The 18,761-nt window shown below is 43.6% G+C and overlaps 1 protein-coding gene across 1 annotated transcript; it reads right to left on the bottom strand.

Annotated features, from left to right (window-relative positions):
• Positions 1-1,096: 1,096 nt before the first annotated feature.
• LGALS3 (galectin 3) lies at positions 1,097-17,273 on the bottom strand. Its single transcript, XM_054447823.2, has 6 exons — positions 17,094-17,273; positions 8,984-9,005; positions 8,062-8,385; positions 6,078-6,166; positions 3,685-3,850; positions 1,097-1,385 (listed from the first exon to the last, which is right to left on the bottom strand). Exons 2-6 carry the CDS (start codon positions 8,999-9,001, stop codon positions 1,230-1,232), a joined length of 753 nt encoding a protein of 250 aa, XP_054303798.1. The 5' UTR covers positions 9,002-9,005; positions 17,094-17,273; the 3' UTR covers positions 1,097-1,229.
• Positions 17,274-18,761: the final 1,488 nt, after the last annotated feature.

Raw genomic sequence — 18,761 nt, 5'->3', positions numbered from 1 at the left:
GCTTCAGAACTCCCCCTAGGGTAGGGTAAGTTATTGCTGCTCAACTTCTCCCTCAACCCAATCACATCTTTCCCATCCCCACATGTATTTATTGCAAGTACACTCCCTCACACGCTTCTTGAGATCTAATCTCTGCTTCCTGGGAGACCAAACCTGTGACAATTACTGATTTAATGGATTTGAAAAGATAGTATTGTATAAAATATTTTGGGCCAGGCGTGTTGGCTTATGCCTGTAATCCCAGCACCTTGGGAGGCCAAGGTGGGTGGATCACGATGTCAGGAGTTCAAGACCAGCCTAGCCAAGATGGTGAAACCCTGTCTCTACTAAAAATACAAAAATTAGCTGGGCATGGTGGCAGGTGCCTGTAATCCCAGCTACTCAGGAGGCTGAGACAGAGAATTGCTTGAACCTGGGAGGCGGAGGTTGCGGTGAGCTGAGATCATACCACTGCACTCCAGCCTGGGCGACAGAGTCAGATTCTATCTCAAAAAAAAAAATGTTGGTCTTCTATAAGATGAAGTGGTTTTGCCACATCCTAGTTTTGGAATTTTATTAATCTTTGGGCTTGCTGCTAATAAGGGTAGAAAGGCATGGGTAAGAATGTTGACGATGGGAACAATTAAATTTTGAAAGTCAACTATATAAGATACCTTTTTTCTCTATAAGAGATTTCATAAAAACCAGGGAGATGGTCCTATATTGGTATCAAATTACTGATTTGAAAGCAGTGAACTACAGAAGGAGAAAATAGGATTAAAAAGCTGTCAAGAAATATACCAGAATCCTAATAATAATTGTCTATGGGTCATAGGTCATCTATAGGTTAACTTTTTCTTAATGCTGTTCTCATTTCCTGAACATATTATATTTCCTTAAGAAAATGAGAGAATAATTTCCTTGAAACATCTGATTTTTATGAAATTCTGGAAGAGATAATTTTGTGGTAATATTTACTTTCTCCTTAAGAAAAATATTTTAACAAGTATAGGAAACCTTGAGGCCCCAATGCAGTATTAATATTACTACATATTTTTTCCATTGTGCATTATCTAGAATAAACCACTCCAATTAAATGACATATTCAGACAGGTAATTCACTGTAATATTTATTAAGTAGATGACTTACAAGAAGGATATTGATGAATAAAAATTTTCACTCACAGTGAACATGAAACCTTTACACATGTAAGGTTTAGATTCTTTTTTTTTTAATCTGCCCTTTCAGATTATATCATGGTATATGAAGCACTGGTGAGGTCTATGTCACCAGAAATTCCCAGTTTGCTGATTTCATTGAGTTTTTTAACCCGATGATTGTACTGCAACAAGTGAGCATCATTCACTGCAACCTTGAAGTGGTCAGGTTCAACCAGTACTTGTATCTGAAATGGCATATACATAAACTGTTACATGAGGTAATGCACATGTCAGCTGGATTTAGCCATTCCACAATATGTACATATTTCATGTGCACGATAGAAACAATTTTTTGTCAACTGAAATAAAGGGAAAAAAATGTCCATTAATTTCAAACCAGTCTGGCCTGAGCCCAGGATGTCCAACATTTCATCCTTATCATTTGTGGGACCAATTAAGATCCAGAGAAAGTAACTTTACAGCAAAAATTCCAAGTTATGCCGGGCGGGGTGGCTCACGGCTGTAATCCCAGCACTTTGAGAGGCTGAGGCGGGTGGCTCACAAGGTCAGGAAATCGAGACCATCCTGGCTAACACAGTGAAACCCCGTCTCTACTGAAAATACAAAAAATTAGCTGAGTGTGATGGCGGGTGCCTGTAGTCCCAGCTACTTGGGAGGCTGAGGCAGGAGAATGGCATGAACCCAGGAGGCGGAGCTTGAAGTTAGCCGAGATAGTGCCACTGCACTCCAGCCTGGGTGAAAGAGTGAGACTCCGTCTCAAAAAAACAACAACAAAAAAAAAATTCCAAGTTATTCAGGTTTTTTTTTAAAGCAACAAATTTATTAGAAGGATACATAAGTGAAGCCATAAAGGTGAAGGCTAAAGATTTGCCTGCATAAAAACTTAAAAGAGCCTGGGTGTGGTGGCTCACGCCTGTAATCCCAACACTTTGGGAGGCAAAGGCAGGCGGATCTCTTGAGCCCAGGAGTTTGAGACCAGCCCAGGCAACATGGTGAAATCCCATCTCTACAAGAAAAATACAAAAATTAGCCAGGCGTGGATGGCATACATCTGTGGTCTCGGCTACTAAGGAGGCTCAAGTGGGAGGATCGTTTGAGCCTGGGAGGTTGAAAGGCTGCAATGAGCTGTGATCGTGCCACTGTACTCCAGCCTGAGTGACAGTGTGAGACCCTGTCTCAAAACAACCAAAAGTTCTGGTATGGTCTAAAACACCTAAAAGAAAAACACGAAAATAGGATTCCTTTGGCAAATGTTGTAAAGATTGATGATAATCAGTTTTGGCAAGGGTAGGAGAAATCTATTCTTCCAATAGTGGATGTACATTCCTACATCTTTTTGGAAGTAGCCATTTGACAATATCTAAATTGTAAACATGTATATTTAAAGCAAAGATTTCTAGAAGATTTGCTTCTAGGAAGCAAAAATTTGTAAGGATAGTTATTACAGTATTTTAGTAAAATCTTTCCAGGTTGGAATGTTTCTATTCTGTAAATTTTCATCAGTAGGGTACTGGTTAAATTATCACGTATCTAAAAATGAAATACTATTGGCCAGGCGTGGTGGCTCATGCCTGTAATCCCAGCACTTTGGGAAGCTGAGGCGGGCGGATCACAAGGTCAAGAGATCGAGACCATCCTGGCCAACATGGTGAAATCCCGTCTCTACTGAAAATACAAAAGTTAGCTGGGCATGGTAGCGCACGCCTATAATGCCAGCTACTTGGGAGGCTGAGGCAGGAGCGTTGCTTGAACCCAGTAGGCGGAGGTTGTAGTGAGCCAAGATCGTGCCACTGTACTCCAGCCTGGCAACAGAGCGAGACTCCGTCTCAAAAAAAAAAAAAAAGTGCTATTAAGTAACAATATTCTGATATGAAAAGATATCCACCAAATGTAGACTGTGGTCCTTATTTGTCCCTGTTGTTGAAGAGTTTACACTCCAGCTGTTTTATTCACCACTCTATAGTCAACCCTAACTCAATGCTGTGGACCTAATTTGTTGAAGCAGTGCTTACAAATAAAAAGCGTGCTGTATGTCAGAAAATACTGGGAAGATACTCATGGAATTGCAACTTTGTGAGGATGGGGGAAGGAGTAAAAGGAAACTTTGTTAATTTAAAAATTTATAAACTTTTCATAAAACTTTAATTTTAGAATAAAAAACATTTAGTTTTCATCTCTATGCCAACTGTGTTGTTTTAAGCAACAAAGTCGCAGTACAACTGTACCATAAAGACTTTTTGCCTTTTTTGTTAAAGATTATATTCTTTTCATTTCTAGAAAGGCTTAAACTCAGAGGGGTGGCAGCAGTGATGATGGTGAGGTGCCTGAAAGGAACTGGGGAGTGTGCCACTCCTGGCCATGTTCTCAGCCTGCTGAGCCTGGTCCCCTGGGCAGGGAGAAGATAAACTGGTTAGGCACCTTAGGAGAGGTGATAAAAACTCTCACTTCAAGTGCTTTGTGGTTTTAGAGTGATTCCTCATGAGAAATATACATTATCAATATATAATAGTAGCAATAACTTACTTTGAATGGTTTCCCACTTTCAAATGGGAAAACCGACTGTCTTTCTTCCCTTCCCCAGTTATTATCCAGCTTTGTATTGCAAACAATGACTCTCCTGTTGTTCTCATTGAAGCGTGGGTTAAAGTGGAAGGCAACATCATTCCCTCTTTGGAAATCTAAAGCAATTCTGTTTTAAACCAAAGACCAGTTATTAAAATGATTAAAGCTGTACATTTGCACCGTGTAAAGAACATATAATTTTCTAAAAAGCAAATAATTGCATAATACAGTACCTAGGAAATTTTTCTGAATGGAAAGCAAATAAATCAGAATGGGTTCAAACTGGAAAGTATCCTATGCCCGAAATTCTACGTACTATCAGAAAATCTAAAGGTAAGCAAGACAATAGATGTTGAATTTTTTTGCCTCATTGTCTTCGATCATATTTCCATTCATCTGTAATGCCCCTACAGACTCATGAAAACCCTTCGAGGTTTTCTTACAGAGATTTAGAGCCACTCTGAGGACACTTTATCCCTTACTATAGATAATGGTTATCTCTTTCCTGCTCTTCCAGTTTGTTTCAATACCTGGTAAAGGCAAGCTAGCTATATAGTTAACAGCCATCAAATACCTGGCTTCCTCATAATTAACCAGAAGCCCTAGTTCCTCTAAAACAGCAAGAATGAGATAAGGTAGTTAATATTCAGTATCTTGTTGCTAAGTTGTAAAGTCATGATAGTAAATGTGATAAACATTCTATGATGTGAGCCGGAACCAATGAAATTGCTAATTTAGCTTTTTGACCCTGTTCCTTCTCCCTGGATGTTAATGCAAACACAAGTCCTCTTTGACTAACCCCATCCCTGAGTTTCTCAAAGTGTGCTCTATAAAGCAGTAACACCAGAATCATCATTAGGTATTCATATTTTAAAGCCAGGTCTGCACTCTAGACCAACTAACAAAGATTCTCTGTATTTTGATTCACCCAGTAACAGTCACATTCAACCACAAATGATCTTCCAGTGATTAAATTTGTAAGGAAAAAACAGCATAGAATTTGTATTTGACTAAATATACAATGTTGTCATCTCTGTCACCTTAAGCACTTTTTTTTTTCTATGCAGTTCGTCATATAGAATTTGCAGGACTAAGCAACAGTTTTTTTTAAGTTTACTACCATTAACCATTTCAACCAGAATTAGTTTTGATCTGCCAGTCTCAATCTACATCTCTAGCATTATTAGAACTAAACTTAGTGAAATGACTCTAACAAGACAAGGATACCAAACTGGGTATTCAGTGTGCGTTAGAGGTTGTGGGAGGATGAGAGCAGATATTTAATAAATCATGAGTGCTGTGTGCACAGGATAAGGTGTGCTGGGTTCTATGTGATGTTGGGAGGAAATACGGATAAGGACATAGGTAGAGGATGTATATATTTTGTAATTTGCTATGAGACGGGCATTATTGTACGGGGAAGTTCTGTGCTTACAGAAATTGTCCAGGCTGTGTGGAAAGATGGGTTGGCTTAGGATAGTGATTACCATTGCAGAAGCAGAGGAGGCTGGCTGAGGTGGAGGGAATGAGCATTTGAATGTGAAATTATCAGATCAGAAGTGAAGTCCATCTCTTGATTGCAGGATGTGGAGCAAGGTGACAGACACTGAGACTGTTTATGGATTCTTGCATAAACCTGTGTACATGGCTTGAATTTGTGCCATTTAGGTACTGTCCATAAGACCTAGAGACAGTTCCACTAACCTCAGGGGCAGGCATCTCAGATGGTTTCAGGACATGGCCAGCTTCCTTGTATGGTATGTAAGTACTGCATAACCAGTGGTGACAACCAGGGCCAAGCGGCCCAGGACAGCCATAATTAGCATGTATTTTCCTAAATAAAGCCTCACCCCATCCTAGCCCACCTCATCAATCAAACCACTTCCAATAGCAAAGGTTGATTTATTATGATGAAGTTTTTAACTTGTAGAATCTCTTCAAACCCATAAGCAAATAGTATCTACTCAAAAGACGGGTTCCCAGGCCTGCCACTGTCATCTGTAGAACCTGAGCCTCAGTTTTGTCTATAAAAAGGGGAGAGCAATATTCCTTATCCTGCCTTCAACCATGAAGATTAGCTGACATAATACATATCAAAGTATAGAATAAGGTGTGTTACCATTTACTATGAGTGCCCCGATGCTTAGCAAAGTTATATGGGAATATGTATGGATTTATGGGATAATCCTATATGATGGTATAGCCAAGATTCTAAATATGTAGTTTTTTAAATTTTACTAAAATTCAAAATAGCACTGTAAGACAGGACAAGAAAAAGAAAATCAAAACAGGCCATTCTTTATTCAAAAACCAATCTACAAATAGGGTAGGCTTGTTAATTTTGCTCTCCTTACCTGTTTGCATTGGGCTTCACCGTGCCCAGAATTGTTATCAGCATGCGAGGCACCACTCCCCCAGGCAAAGGCAGGTTATAAGGCACAATCTGGGAATGAACAAGTACATATGTGTCAATAAGGAGTCATGTTTCTTTGGGGAAAAAAAACGATGTTGCTGAAGTTCCATCACTATTAATATGTGTGAAAAACACATAACTCTAGTATATGCCATCTGTCCAGACTCTCAGGCCTCTTTGCCCAGGGGCCAAAGAGATGAGGCTCCCTAGATGTACAAATAATAATTGAAAAGAAAGCCATCAGTAAATCTCATTACTATGGCCATCCCAATTTGTACTCATTCATGTTGACTATTTCTGGAAAGGCTTAAGCTAGATCTTGTGATCAACATTAACATTTTTGTATCACTCTTAAGGCCCTGTCATGGTACATGCTTCACTGTGGTTATTCTGCTTCCTGGGGGCAAGCAGCATATCACATTCTGGGCTTGTGGGTTCTCATATGCTTTGTACTCACATGGCTCCAGCAGAGTGCTTTGCATGTGGCAGATACTCAATATTTATGGAATGAACACTGTTAATACTGTGAGGTTCATTCCACAAATGTTTATTGACCAACTACATTCAAGGTACTGTGAATATCCCCAAAGCTCTATTTATTTATGGCCTCTTTTCTTTCCCTTTTTAAGACTTCCCCTGGGTTTAACTATCACCCAAACCTTTTTATTTTTTGAGACAAGTCTCAAAAATCCGGGTCTCAGTTGTTGAGGATGGAGTGCAGTGGTGTGATCATAGCTCACTGCAGCCTCAATCTCTTGGACTCAAGTGATCCTCCTGCCTCAGCCTCCCACAGTGGTGGGATTACAGGCATGAGCCACCACACCCAGCCTATCCAAATATTTTCTTTCTAGTCCTGATGTGTACTAATCCTGTACTTCCTCCCACCTAGATTTGCTGCTAGTGCCTCAAATTCAACAAGTGTGAACTAGAATGGTCTTCCCTACCCCCTCCCCCATCAGTTCCCCTTCATGAGTTCCCAGTTTGGGCTAAAGCTTTGCTGATGGCTCTAGTTGCTCAGCCTTGAAAAGTCAGAGTCCTCTCTGACTCCTAAGACATAATCAGTAGATTCTGGGGGTTCTTCCTCTGTAATCTCTCTTACATCTGCCTGTTCCTTTCCACAGCCTTCATGTCCCCCTCTCTCTGCAACTGACTAACCATCTCTGGTATAGGCCCTCTCAATGCCACCTACTCCCCCAAGTCTTTCTACTCTAAACTGACCTAAAAAGAGACAGTGCTACCTTGTGCTGTCTTCTGCATAGTCCTGAAATGGTCTAATCTCACACTGGTACTTAGCTCTTTCCTCATATTTATTATGTGTTTTATCATCCAACTAGATTATAAATCTGGAAAGGAAGGATCCTGTGGCTGAGATGTATCTGGATCCCCCATGGAGTTATGTTTTACACTTAGAATTCACTTGCTAAGACATTTTAATTTGCATGAAAATTCAACCCTTAGATCACAAAATTATCTTTAGAAGGTTTTTCAAAACCAGATTACCCTGGTTCCTCTACATGTTTGCTCAATGACCCTGGACAAATTATATCACTTCTCTTGCCCCATTTTACACATGGTTATTAACAGTATCTTATAGGGTGGTAATGGGGTTAAATGAGATTATCTATGTAGATGCATACTATTGACATGTACTCAGTAAGTGTTAATAATAACCAAAATGTTCTCCATTACTACAATCTTGATTTATATTCATAAGCAGTTTTATCAGTACCTTCAAAATATTCATTACCTTCTGTTTATACTAACCACACACAATAAGCTCAATATGAACACTTAATTTTTTGACTTTACCAACATACACCCATGGCTGGCCCTTGAGAAGTGGCTCTAAGCAGCAGGTTTAAAGCTCAGGGTCTCCCTGAAGCCTTCTGCATGTCAAGTACATGAAAGAAGGAATGCCATCTCACCAGTGGCCCAGCAGGGGCGCCATAGGGGCCAGTGGCAGGGTAGGCTCCGGGAGCACTTGGCTGTCCAGGAGGTGGGTAGGCCCCAGGGCCGCTGGGTGGCCCTGGGTAGACTCCAGGTGCAGATGCTCCGGGATAAGCTCCAGGTGCTCCAGGGTAGGCGCCTGGAGGTGCCTGTCCAGGATAAGCCCCTGGGGGTGCCTGCCCGGGATAGGCCCCAGGATAGGAAGCCCCTGGGTAGCCCCCTGCCCCAGCAGGCTGGTTCCCCCATGCGCCAGGCCATCCTTGAGGGTTTGGGTTTCCAGACCCAGATAATGCATCATGGAGCTGGAAAGAAAGACATAAACAATTACAGGACAGAAAGCATTCTCAAAAGCAGAATTTTCAGGAAAACAGGAATATGTGATCTAAGAAGGAGAGGAATATGGCAAAGGCATTACATGCATATCATTAAACTTTTTCCACTTATTAATAGTTTGAGTTTCTAAGACTAAAATCAGATGTTGGGATTACATATACTTTTTCACTTTATTCTTGCCTCGCAACGTCTCAGATCAGGGAGGGCTGCATTTTCATAATTAGCTCAAGTCAGGAGTTAGCACTCCTCTACTTACAGCACATACTTTTTAATCACCGTGAGAAAAACAATCACAAACATCAGAATGCCCAGACTGTACCGCGCTTCCCGCTACTCAGAGGATTTCTCAGCTCCTGCCGGCAGAGTCCACTTGCTCTGCCTGGCTTTCTTCCCATATCTGCTGCTGGAAAAACAAGGCTCCAGCTTGCAAGCCCTCATTGGACAAATGAGTCCAGGGGAAGCCACGCAGTGGGAGAGTGAAAAGGGAAAGTCATGGTAAAAACAAAACCCCCAACCCTCAACCATGTGGAGCTGATCAAGGATAAGAAACAGGCATAAAACACTTACCGAAAAATTGTCTGCCATTTTCCTGAGAGAAAGAAAAAGACAAAGATTATCATTTGATCCTGAAAGCCTTCACCGATTTCCATTAAACTGAACCTCACCACTAGTTCATTGTGCAGTTCTAGTCCATCTCTAGGCATTATGCCTAAGTCAGTAGTGTGGGGCCACAAAAACGTCTCTTCAAGGGGCAGGGATGCTATCCAGCTAGATTGCCAAACCCTATTTAACTCACGAGTTTAAACTTCCATCACACTAGCCTGTGCTCTGAATCTTACCCATCTGCCCTCTGTCCCCACTAACTGCCCCATCCCCTCCTCTGGGTTTTTGAAGATAAGCAGTGATTGATTACTACTGAGACAGGAAAGATAATGACCTCCAGACATAGTTGCTGCCCTGTTATTTATTCCTCTATTTGCACACACTTATGCCTGCTCTTGGCCAGGCACTGCGCAGGCTTCTATCTAGGTGTGAAGATGAATAGGCCATGATCTGCATGGTCAAAGGGGCCACAGGATCTAAAACTCAAAACAATTGAGCTCACAGAGATATAGAATAGAAGGATGGTTACCAGAGGCTGGGAAAGGTAGTGGGGGAGGGTGGGAGGGAGGTGGGGATAGTTAATGGGTGACAAAAATAGTTATAATGAATGAATAAGGCCGGGTATTTGACAGCACAACAGGGTGACTATAGTCAATAATTTCACTGTACATTTGAAAATAACTAAAAGTATAATTGGATTGTTTGTAACACAAATAAATGAGAAGACGGATACCCCATTTTCCATGATGTGATTATTAGGCATTGTATACCTGTGCCAAAACATCTAACGTACCCCATAAATATATATAACTGCTATGTACCCATAAAGATTAAGAATTAAAAAAAAATAAAAGCCGAAGGGCCCACAGTCCAGCAAGGCAGATGAGATGCATCCATGGAAATGTGAAATAACAAGTCACAGATGCTATGAGTCAGAATGTGTGCTGTAGGAATTCAAACCCAGAAAGCTTACTTCTAAGAAGGAAAGGAAAGGTGCTGTTGGAGCTAAGCCTCAAAGGGCAGCTGAAGTTTGTATGTGCTTTTTTTTTTCAAAGGTACTTGTTATTCCAAATAAAATCTTCGGCAGTACAACAAACTAAGGTGAAAAAATTCAGGCAACGTGAAGTGAAGGAAAAAAATATTTGGGTGTAAGATGCTACCAAAGACGGTTTGCCTAAGGGGTGGTCTGGAGACATCAGTCCTGCTTTCTCCTGTTCCTTCCCATGTCAAGGCTCCAAAAGCACAAGATGCTTCACAGCTGTTGTAGGTGCTCCAGCAGTGAGGGGAGGAGGGCAGCTGGGCCCCTGAGGCATGGGTGAGTTCTTCCTAAGCTCAGGATCACCTGTACCATGGCCTGAATTACCTGGACCTTGAAACAACCAGAATATCCTTCTCTTTGATTTGCCCACCTGTGATATTTACTCAATCACTTTTAGAAATGGCATCGGCCCCAAGGGATCCAATAAATGTCCACTACTTGATTCAAATGCAAGATATTGGCTGGGTGTGGTGGCTCATGCCTGTAATCCCAGCATGCTGGGAGGCCAAGGTGGGCAGATCGCTTGAGCCCAGGAGTTCAAGACTAGCCTGGGCAATATGGCAAAACCCTGTCTCTATGAAAAATACAAAAATTAGCCGGGGAACGCATGCCTGTGTTCCCAGCTACTCGAGGGGCTGAGGTGGGAGGATCATTTGAGCCTACGAGGTCAAGGCTGCAGTGAGCTGTGATTGCACCACTGCACTCCAGCCTGGGTGACAGAGCGAGACCTCGTCTCAAAAAAAAAACCCATAAAATGTTACATTTTTTTTGGTAAAACTCAAACAGGCAGAGCTCCTCCTAGGGCTTAACATATGCTTCATTTACACACACTGGATATTTTATACAGGTTGAGTATCCCTTATTTGAAATAGGACCAGAAGTGTTTCTGATTTCCTTTTTTTTTTTTTTTATTTTGGAATATGTCCTTATGCCCAGTTAAGCATCCCTAATCTGAACAGCCAAAATCCAAAATCTCCAGTGAGCATTTCTTTAGAGCATGACCTCTGAGCATCATGCAGGCATGCAAAAAGTTTGGGATTTTGGAGCATTTCAGATTTCTGCATTGGGGATGCTCATCCTGTACTATACTGCTATTATTTATATCATAGTCAGACATTACCTTTGACTAAAATATTTTTGCACATCTTTTTTTTTTTTTAGACAGGGTCTTGTTCTGTTGCACAGGCTGGAGTGCAGTGACATGATATCAGGGCTCAATGCAGCCTCCACCTCCCAGGCTCATGTGATCCTCCCACCCCAGCCTCCCAAGTAACTGGGACTACAGGCACACAACACCACACCCAGCTAAGTTATTTTTTTTTGTAGACATGGGGTCTCACCATGTTGCCCAGGCTGGTCTCAAACTCCTGGGTTCAAGTGATCCTCCCACCTCAGCATCCCAAAGTGCTGGGATTACAGGCATGAGCCACCACATCCAGCCACACATCTCTTTTTGAACATGGTCATTCTGAAACCTATTCAGAAGTCGTTAGGTTATGACCATGCCCATTTTCCAACCTAGGGAACTGCTAGCAGCTTGACAGGGAAGTCACAGTGACTCCAGACGTTACTGCATCTTTCATTTACGTTACATCCCGTAGTGCTTGGCTTTTTAAAGCAAAAGTTGTGAGCTCCTCTGCATGTGCCTCCTTCCCCAAAAGGCTGCCACACTACCATATAAGAAACTATATAAGTTGCTACTGCAGGGGGAACTTGAGAGAAGAGTTGCTACAGAAAAGGAAAATAAATGAAAATTTTTAATTCAGAAAAAGAAAATCTCCCTCATTTTGGATGCCAGTAGGAAACAATCTTGAACTTCAAGGTGGGCAGAAAGCTTAGTTCCTTTAATTACACATACTTCTTCCACCCTAAGGCAACATATCAAAGACCCAGCAATAACGTTATCAACATTGTGATTTCTTTTAAATGTCCTCATTGCACAGGAGCTTATTGTGAACCTCAGCACCACTGACACTTCAGGTCAGATGCTTTGCTGTGGGGCGCTGTCCTGTGCACTGCAGGATGTTCAGCAGCATTGCTGGCTTCAATACATATGCTGCCAGAACTCCAGCATACCACACTCCAACTTGTGACAACCAAGTGTCTTCAGGCGGGGTGTGGTGGCTCACACCTGTAATCCCAGTCAGTTGGGAGGCTGAGGTGGGAATATTGCTTGAGCCCAGGAGTTCAAGACCAGCCTGGGCAATACAGCGAAACCATAGTCTCTACCACAAAAAGGAAAAAAAATGTCTTCAGACATTGCCAATATCCCCTGGGAGCAAAATCATGGCTAGTTGAGGACCGCCAATCTAGCTAGTTAGCAGTGTATCCCTACATGAATGTACACACATGGTTCAATAAAAACCAAAAAGGTAGTTTCAATTGTTAAAACTAGCTGAATTTGCCTTATAAAGGGTCCTAACATAACTCTATTCAAATTAAGATATGTTTAAAGGCTGATTCCAACCAGAAAGTCAAATAAACAAAGCATTTCCACAATTTAATATTTACTCTTTTCAAAGCCTCCGCTCAAGCATGTTTAGTTTATTTTCCAATCTAACCAAATCCAGTTTGGGAAACAAAGCAGATCTCACTGCATTTCCACTGTTTCAACACCACTTCGGAGGGCAGTATAGATTGTGTCTCAACACATTAGACAGGGCCACTAGAACAAAACCTGGCATTTGTGTGGTGCTTTTCAGCTTATGAAGCATGTTCACATACCTTATCTATTTTAGTTATAATGACAATCTTTGTGGTGAAATCTTGTACTGTCCTGCCATCTCACTGTCCAGCCTGGGACATGAGTCATTCCTATGTCCAGCCTATCCACACTGTAGATGCTACCCACCCACAAGTCACTTAGTAGCAGGCTTGCTTATCAGATCAAAAAAACAGTATATATAGGGTTTGGTACTATCCATGGTTTGAGGCATCCACAGGGGGTCTTGGAATGCATCCCCTGAAAATAAGGGGGAGACTACTGTGTTCTCACCATAAAGAAACTGAGGCTCAGAGAGAGAACATGGTGGCCCAAAGTCATCTGTCATTGGCAGATCAAGGAGTGGGGCTCGTGTCTTTTTACTCCTTATTTAGGCTCATTCTACACCAATAGAAAACATCACACTTTGAAATGTTAAAGTACAGTCCTTTGAAAGTTAATTATTTCATTGGGAAATTAATTCTCTGACTTACTCATCTAACTACATAACACTGAAACTAAACAAATTTTTTAAAAAGGATTGTGTTTTGGTCAGAAAACTAACTGGGTGATTCAAGCACAAAATAATATTGAATATTGAATAAAGAATGCCATTTTGTATAGTCACTTGCTAATTATAACCACATTTTAACCAATAAAGTGCACTTTTCCAAAAATTGGGTCTGCCCCATTTTGATTATGTCAGCTTCTAACCATGAGATTTCTTTTTTGAAAAGCATTATATGCCGGGTACAGTGGCTCACGCCTGTAATCCCAGCACTTTGGGAGGCCAAGGCAGGAGGATCACAAGGTCAGGAGTTTGAGACCAGCCTGGCCAACACAGTGAAACCCCATCTCTACGAAAAATACAAAGAATTAGCTGGGTGTGGTGGCGGGCGCCTGTAATCCCAGCTACTCGGGAGGCTGAGGCAGGAGAATTGCTTGAATCCGGGAGGCAGAGGTTGCAGTGAGCCAAGATGGCACTCCAGCTTGGGAGGCTGCAAGCCTCCATCTCAAGAAAAAAGAAAGAAAAGAAAAGCATTATAACTGATGCTCTTTTGAAATCAAGATTATTAACCTCAAAACTTTCAGGAAAACAAAAAAGACATCTATTCAGATAAATATCATCCTTACTTGCCTGAAATTTTTTTTGTTTTTCCTTTCAGATGAGTAATTTAGAGAGAGAGACATACAATCAAATGTCAGAAATCTTCCCACTCTATAGACACTATAGATATGTGAACCCCATCCTGGTGTTTCCAGGATCAGAGAATTTTGAAGAGTCAGAGGGGAAAAAAAAAAAAAAAACTTCAAAAAATAAACTAAAAGTAGAGAAATACTAGCTGGGTCTCCACATTTGTAAACACCTACAGTAAGCAGTTCAGTGTAGCTTCGGAATAAGGAATTTAAACATGAGTTAGAATACAGACCATTTTAATCATCTGTTAATTGGTAGCTTTTCCCTTTAACAAAGAGTAGCTATCCGCTGCACTATGCTATTCTAGGCCCACCCAGCAATCAGTCCGGTTGTGTGGGTTCCCAAGAACACTTCTGAAATGTGTGCTCATAAAGGTCCCTGACCTGTGTGCAAGCCGTCACGGAAGAAGACTACTTCCTGAGCCCCTAGGCACTGCCCTACACTGCTCCTCAAGTAACACAAGAGGCAGTCTACTTCCTGTCCTTGCTGAAACAGAGCAGGACTTGAGGAAAGCCCATTTGCCAAAGACAAATTCAGTGATGCTAAGTTGGAATAAGGGGAACTGGTCCTTTCCTAGGATTTCTTTCTCATCATAGCTCCCTGGCATCAATGAAGGTAGAGTTACTTTCTGCTTCTCAGTGACTGATTTTCCCCCCTATGGAAAAGCTGAACAGGTCAAAAGAGAACACATGACACTTGGTCAATAGCGAACTGAAAGTATACAGCAAGCACAGCCTAGACTGGCTCTTAAGTTACCCACTCAGAATTTAATGAGAAGATCCAGTTCAGGCACCAGACACAAGGAGCTACCCTTGAGTGGGAGCCTGTGTCCCAAACGATCACAGGAAAGAAGAGCTATGTTTGAGATCAGTTACCACAAGTATCAAGTACATAAGTTTACAAGCCACTTGGCATTTAAGGTCAACACGAGATTCTGAAGGCATACTACATGAACAAAGGTCTCGGCTGCAGTTAAGGTTTAGAGTCTGGCTAATGAGGGTTCTATGTAAAAAGGTATCTAAATTATACATGAGACCAGCATTAGCCTCTTGACCTCACTAAGTGAAAAGTCTTTATAAAGCACCTATGCATATTTGTAGTACAGCGAACTATCATAGATTAAAGACCACTTTTAACAGAGGAAGACACCTATTCTACTTGGACACAACTAGTTTTTGGGGTCAATCCATCAGGCAGTACTCGTCTTCTTCTGCTTCTTATGTAACTTAGTGAGGCATCCTCCTAGCACTTCTAAGTGCTAAATAGTCAAGGACCATCATCAAACTTCTCCCCAGAATCTGGACTAAGTGCTGATTTTAAACATCACCTCTAAATATTATAAATTTAGGAAGTTGCTTAAGTCCCCCAAAGATCAAGGATGGGGTATGATCATCTTTAGAATGAGAGACCCTACCCTAAGGATTGAGAGTCAATGTCTAAAAGGGAGACTATTGTTGTAGAAAAGTAAATGATCATTATTCAACCTTACTTTTTATGGAAACACACAATTTCCTAGTATGAAATGTTTATAAACTTGAGGTAGGCCAGGCGCAGTGGCTCACGCCTATAATCCCAGCACTTTAGGAGGCCGAGGCAGGCGGGTCAACTGAGGTCGGGGGTTCGAGACCAGCCTGACCAACATGGAGGGACCCCCCCCCCCCCCCCCACCACCACCACCACTAAAAATACAAAATTAGCGAGGCATGGTGGCGCATGCCTGTAATCCCAGCTACTCGGGAGGTTGAGGCAGGAGAATCGCTTGAACCCGGTAGGCAGAGGTTGCGGTGAGCCGAGATAGAGCCATTGCACTCCAGCCTGGGCAACAAGAGCGAAACTGCGTCTCAAAAAAAAAAAAAAAAAAAAAAAAAAAAACCTTAGGTAAACAAATCAGAACTTTGGAAGCTGACGAAAGCTTTTTCTTCTCAGGCCCTGTGCCCAAGTGGTTAATTGTATCAGTCTTATTTTCTTCAGAATTAACTGAGACTTCTCCCATTTCTTCCCCAGAATCCTAGAAACAGCCTGAGTCACTGAGGTCCAGGTGTCCTCATTGTGTAGCAACCCAACTCCCAGAGTCACTTTACAAACATTCCGCAGTCTCTGGAACCCGCATGGCGAACTTGAAGGGTAAGGCTGAAACCTAAGTCCCAGCCTCCACCATGCGTCCCCGACTCCCTGGACCTGAACGCCTACTGCTCAGAAGGCAATCGTTTTAGTGTTTCTATTTGAGCACCCGATAATTCAGAATAAACTCTCAAACATGTTGTGAAAGCCCCCCCGCTAGGGCCCTGCACAGTGGGACCAACATTCTGCCACACCCACCACTTCCTGGGCACAGACAGTCTGGGCAGGGAGGCACATTTGATTCGGAAAAGCTTAGAGTTTGCAGTCTTTGCTAAGCCGGGTCATGCCCACTCAGGCCATGGGGCAAGCACCATTTTCTGTGGGATCAGCAACCAGACAGCGGCTGCAGCCCGGCCGCGGCTGGTCCTGGTGGAAGAACTCATTCGCGCTCCACAGCGAGATCTCCTCCAAGTCCAGCCTCAGCTGATGCTCAAAAGGGGCCGGGCCAGCCAAGCTGTGGGTCCCGGGAGGCGCCCTATGCAGTCCCGGGAAGTCCCTTCGCTCCCCCGCGGCCGTGATCTGGGGAAGGGTGACGGGGCTCCAACCCCAGTTAGAGAAACTGGAGCGGCCGTCTGGTTTGCTGAGCGAGCCCCTCCAACTCCCCTCACAGCTAGACCTGGCGAGACTGGGGTGACCAGACTGCGGCTCGTCACCGGATGGGGCTTACTCCGGGGCCGCAGAGCGCAGCCGGCGGAGGTGCGACGGTGGCGAAGCCCCCGAGGCTCCGCAGAAGGTGGCCCCGTGCCGCCCCGGGGACGTGTGTGGGTCTCGTAAGGTGCTGCCAACCTTCCCCGAACGCCAGCGCCCTCGAGAATCAAAGGCGACTGCCCCGGGCCCAGATGGCTGCCCGCCGCCCCGCACCCGGAGGGCAGAGCACAGGCTGTGGGGCTCTCCGCGCGCGCCCCGGCCCGGTCCCGGGGAGCCGAACCCTCTCCGGAACGCGCCCCGAGCAGCGCCCGGGCGCCCTCACCCCTGCCCGGCCGGAGCCGCGTCCCCCGCGCCCCGCGCCGCTCACCGCTCGTGGCTGGCTCCGGACGGCTGCTGGCGAGGAGGTGCGGGCGCCGGCGGGGCGGTGGCTCCGAGCCTCAAATACTCCCAGCCCCGCCCGGCCCGCCTCTCCCGAGGCGGGGCGGCGCCCCTGCCCAGCCAGTCCTCTCCCCGGACCAGGCTGGGCGAGCCCCGCGCCCGCCTGACACCCCGAGCCACCGCCGCAGGGGCGACCAGGAAGCTCCCGACGGGGAGAGCGCGGGCACTGAGGGGCGCGACCTCCGCCGCCACCGTTAGGTTCCATGGCGCTCCCGGGGCCTGGGCTGCGGCCGCGTCTGTCCCCCGCCCTCTCCAGAATCACCTGAGTGAAGAATTCGCTGAGAGGAATTCAATTAATAGGTTGCTTTATTTGTAGAATACAAAACCAAAAATCTTTTCAATGTCTATTCCCTAGGGAACTGACTACAAATTGACTACTTATTCGAGATCAATAGGTCTAGTCTCAAAGCAATTCCCTTATGAAGCAATTAATCAGACAACTCTTTAACACATTTTACACAGGAAATTCACATTATATATATAGACCCTCCTTTTAACTTCACCTTATCTTTTTGTTGGAAGAAAGAGATAAGTATTATTATCTCATTTTTACTGTCAGGGTGCTATAGCTGAATGTTTATATCCCGCCAAAGTTCGTATGTTGAAATCCTAACCCTCACGGTGATGTATTAGGAAGTGGAGGCCTTGGGAAGTGATTAGGTCATAGGGGCAGGGTCCTTATGAATGAGATTGGTGCCCTAATAAAAGAGGCCAGAGAGAGACCCCTTGCCACTTCAACCTTGTGAAGACACAGCCAGAAGGCGCCCTCTGTGAACCAGAAAGCAGGCCCTCACCAGACATCAAATCTGCTGGCCTGGATCTTGGATTTCCCGACCTTCAGAACTGTGGGAAATAAATGTATATTGCCTATAAGCTACCCAGTTTATGATATTTTCTTACAGAAGCCCAAACAGACTAAAAGAGAAAATGATTTACTTATCCAAGCTCACTCATGTCTAGCAACAAAATCCAGAAATCCTGGCTCTTACACTTTATCTGGAAAAGCACCAGGCCAAAGAATCCTTGAAGGTTGGAACAAGGATCTCTGAGGAAAAAAACAAAACAAAACAAACAAAAAAAAAAAAAATTAAGGGGGTGGGGGAAGAATCTTTGCAGGGACTGGCTTATGTAAACTATGGAGAAAACCAGGTATCATCTGGTTCCTAAATAATTCCTGTAGCCCTTATAGTAACCAATTAATAACATAAAGATAAATTATTTCCTGCAGTTTTTCAACTTAGGGAAATGTCCCTGTGAAGGACTCACTTGCTGGAATTGAGAAGCTGTCTTGGCATTCTCTGAGATAAATTTGAAAGTGTCTTAGTGGCTGGCACTGTTCCTGCAACATCGTCCCCTCTAGGCTTGCACATAGAAGTCACAGTGTGGCTGGGGATTATTTATGAAAGTATGAACTCTTATCTGAAGAGGTAGCCTGGCAACCAATTTATTTGAATGGATCACCCACAGTAAATGACTAACCTCCGGGTAGTAAAAAGGTGTCACCCAAAGGAATGCCCTTGGTCTCCAGGGAAAATGCTATAAATCTTAAGACTTTGAGTCATGAGGCCTCATGGCCAGGCGTGGTACCCTTAGAGGG

The sequence above is a fragment of the Pongo pygmaeus genome, chromosome 15 (genome assembly GCF_028885625.2).
Source record: "Pongo pygmaeus isolate AG05252 chromosome 15, NHGRI_mPonPyg2-v2.0_pri, whole genome shotgun sequence".
NCBI classification, from domain to species: Eukaryota; Metazoa; Chordata; class Mammalia; order Primates; family Hominidae; genus Pongo; species Pongo pygmaeus.
This window is presented reverse-complemented; position numbering and strand designations above follow the sequence as displayed.

What these genes read in the sequence shown, in the direction of transcription:
- LGALS3 (XM_054447823.2), bottom strand. An exon ending in GCGCCCCTGCTGGGCCACTG is followed by an intron (nt 6,167 to 8,061) that starts GTGAGATGGCAT and finishes GTTCATTCCCAG; the next exon opens with ATTGTGCCTTATAACCTGCC. An exon ending in GTGAAGCCCAATGCAAACAG is followed by an intron (nt 3,851 to 6,077) that starts GTAAGGAGAGCA and finishes GGTTTAAAACAG; the next exon opens with AATTGCTTTAGATTTCCAAA.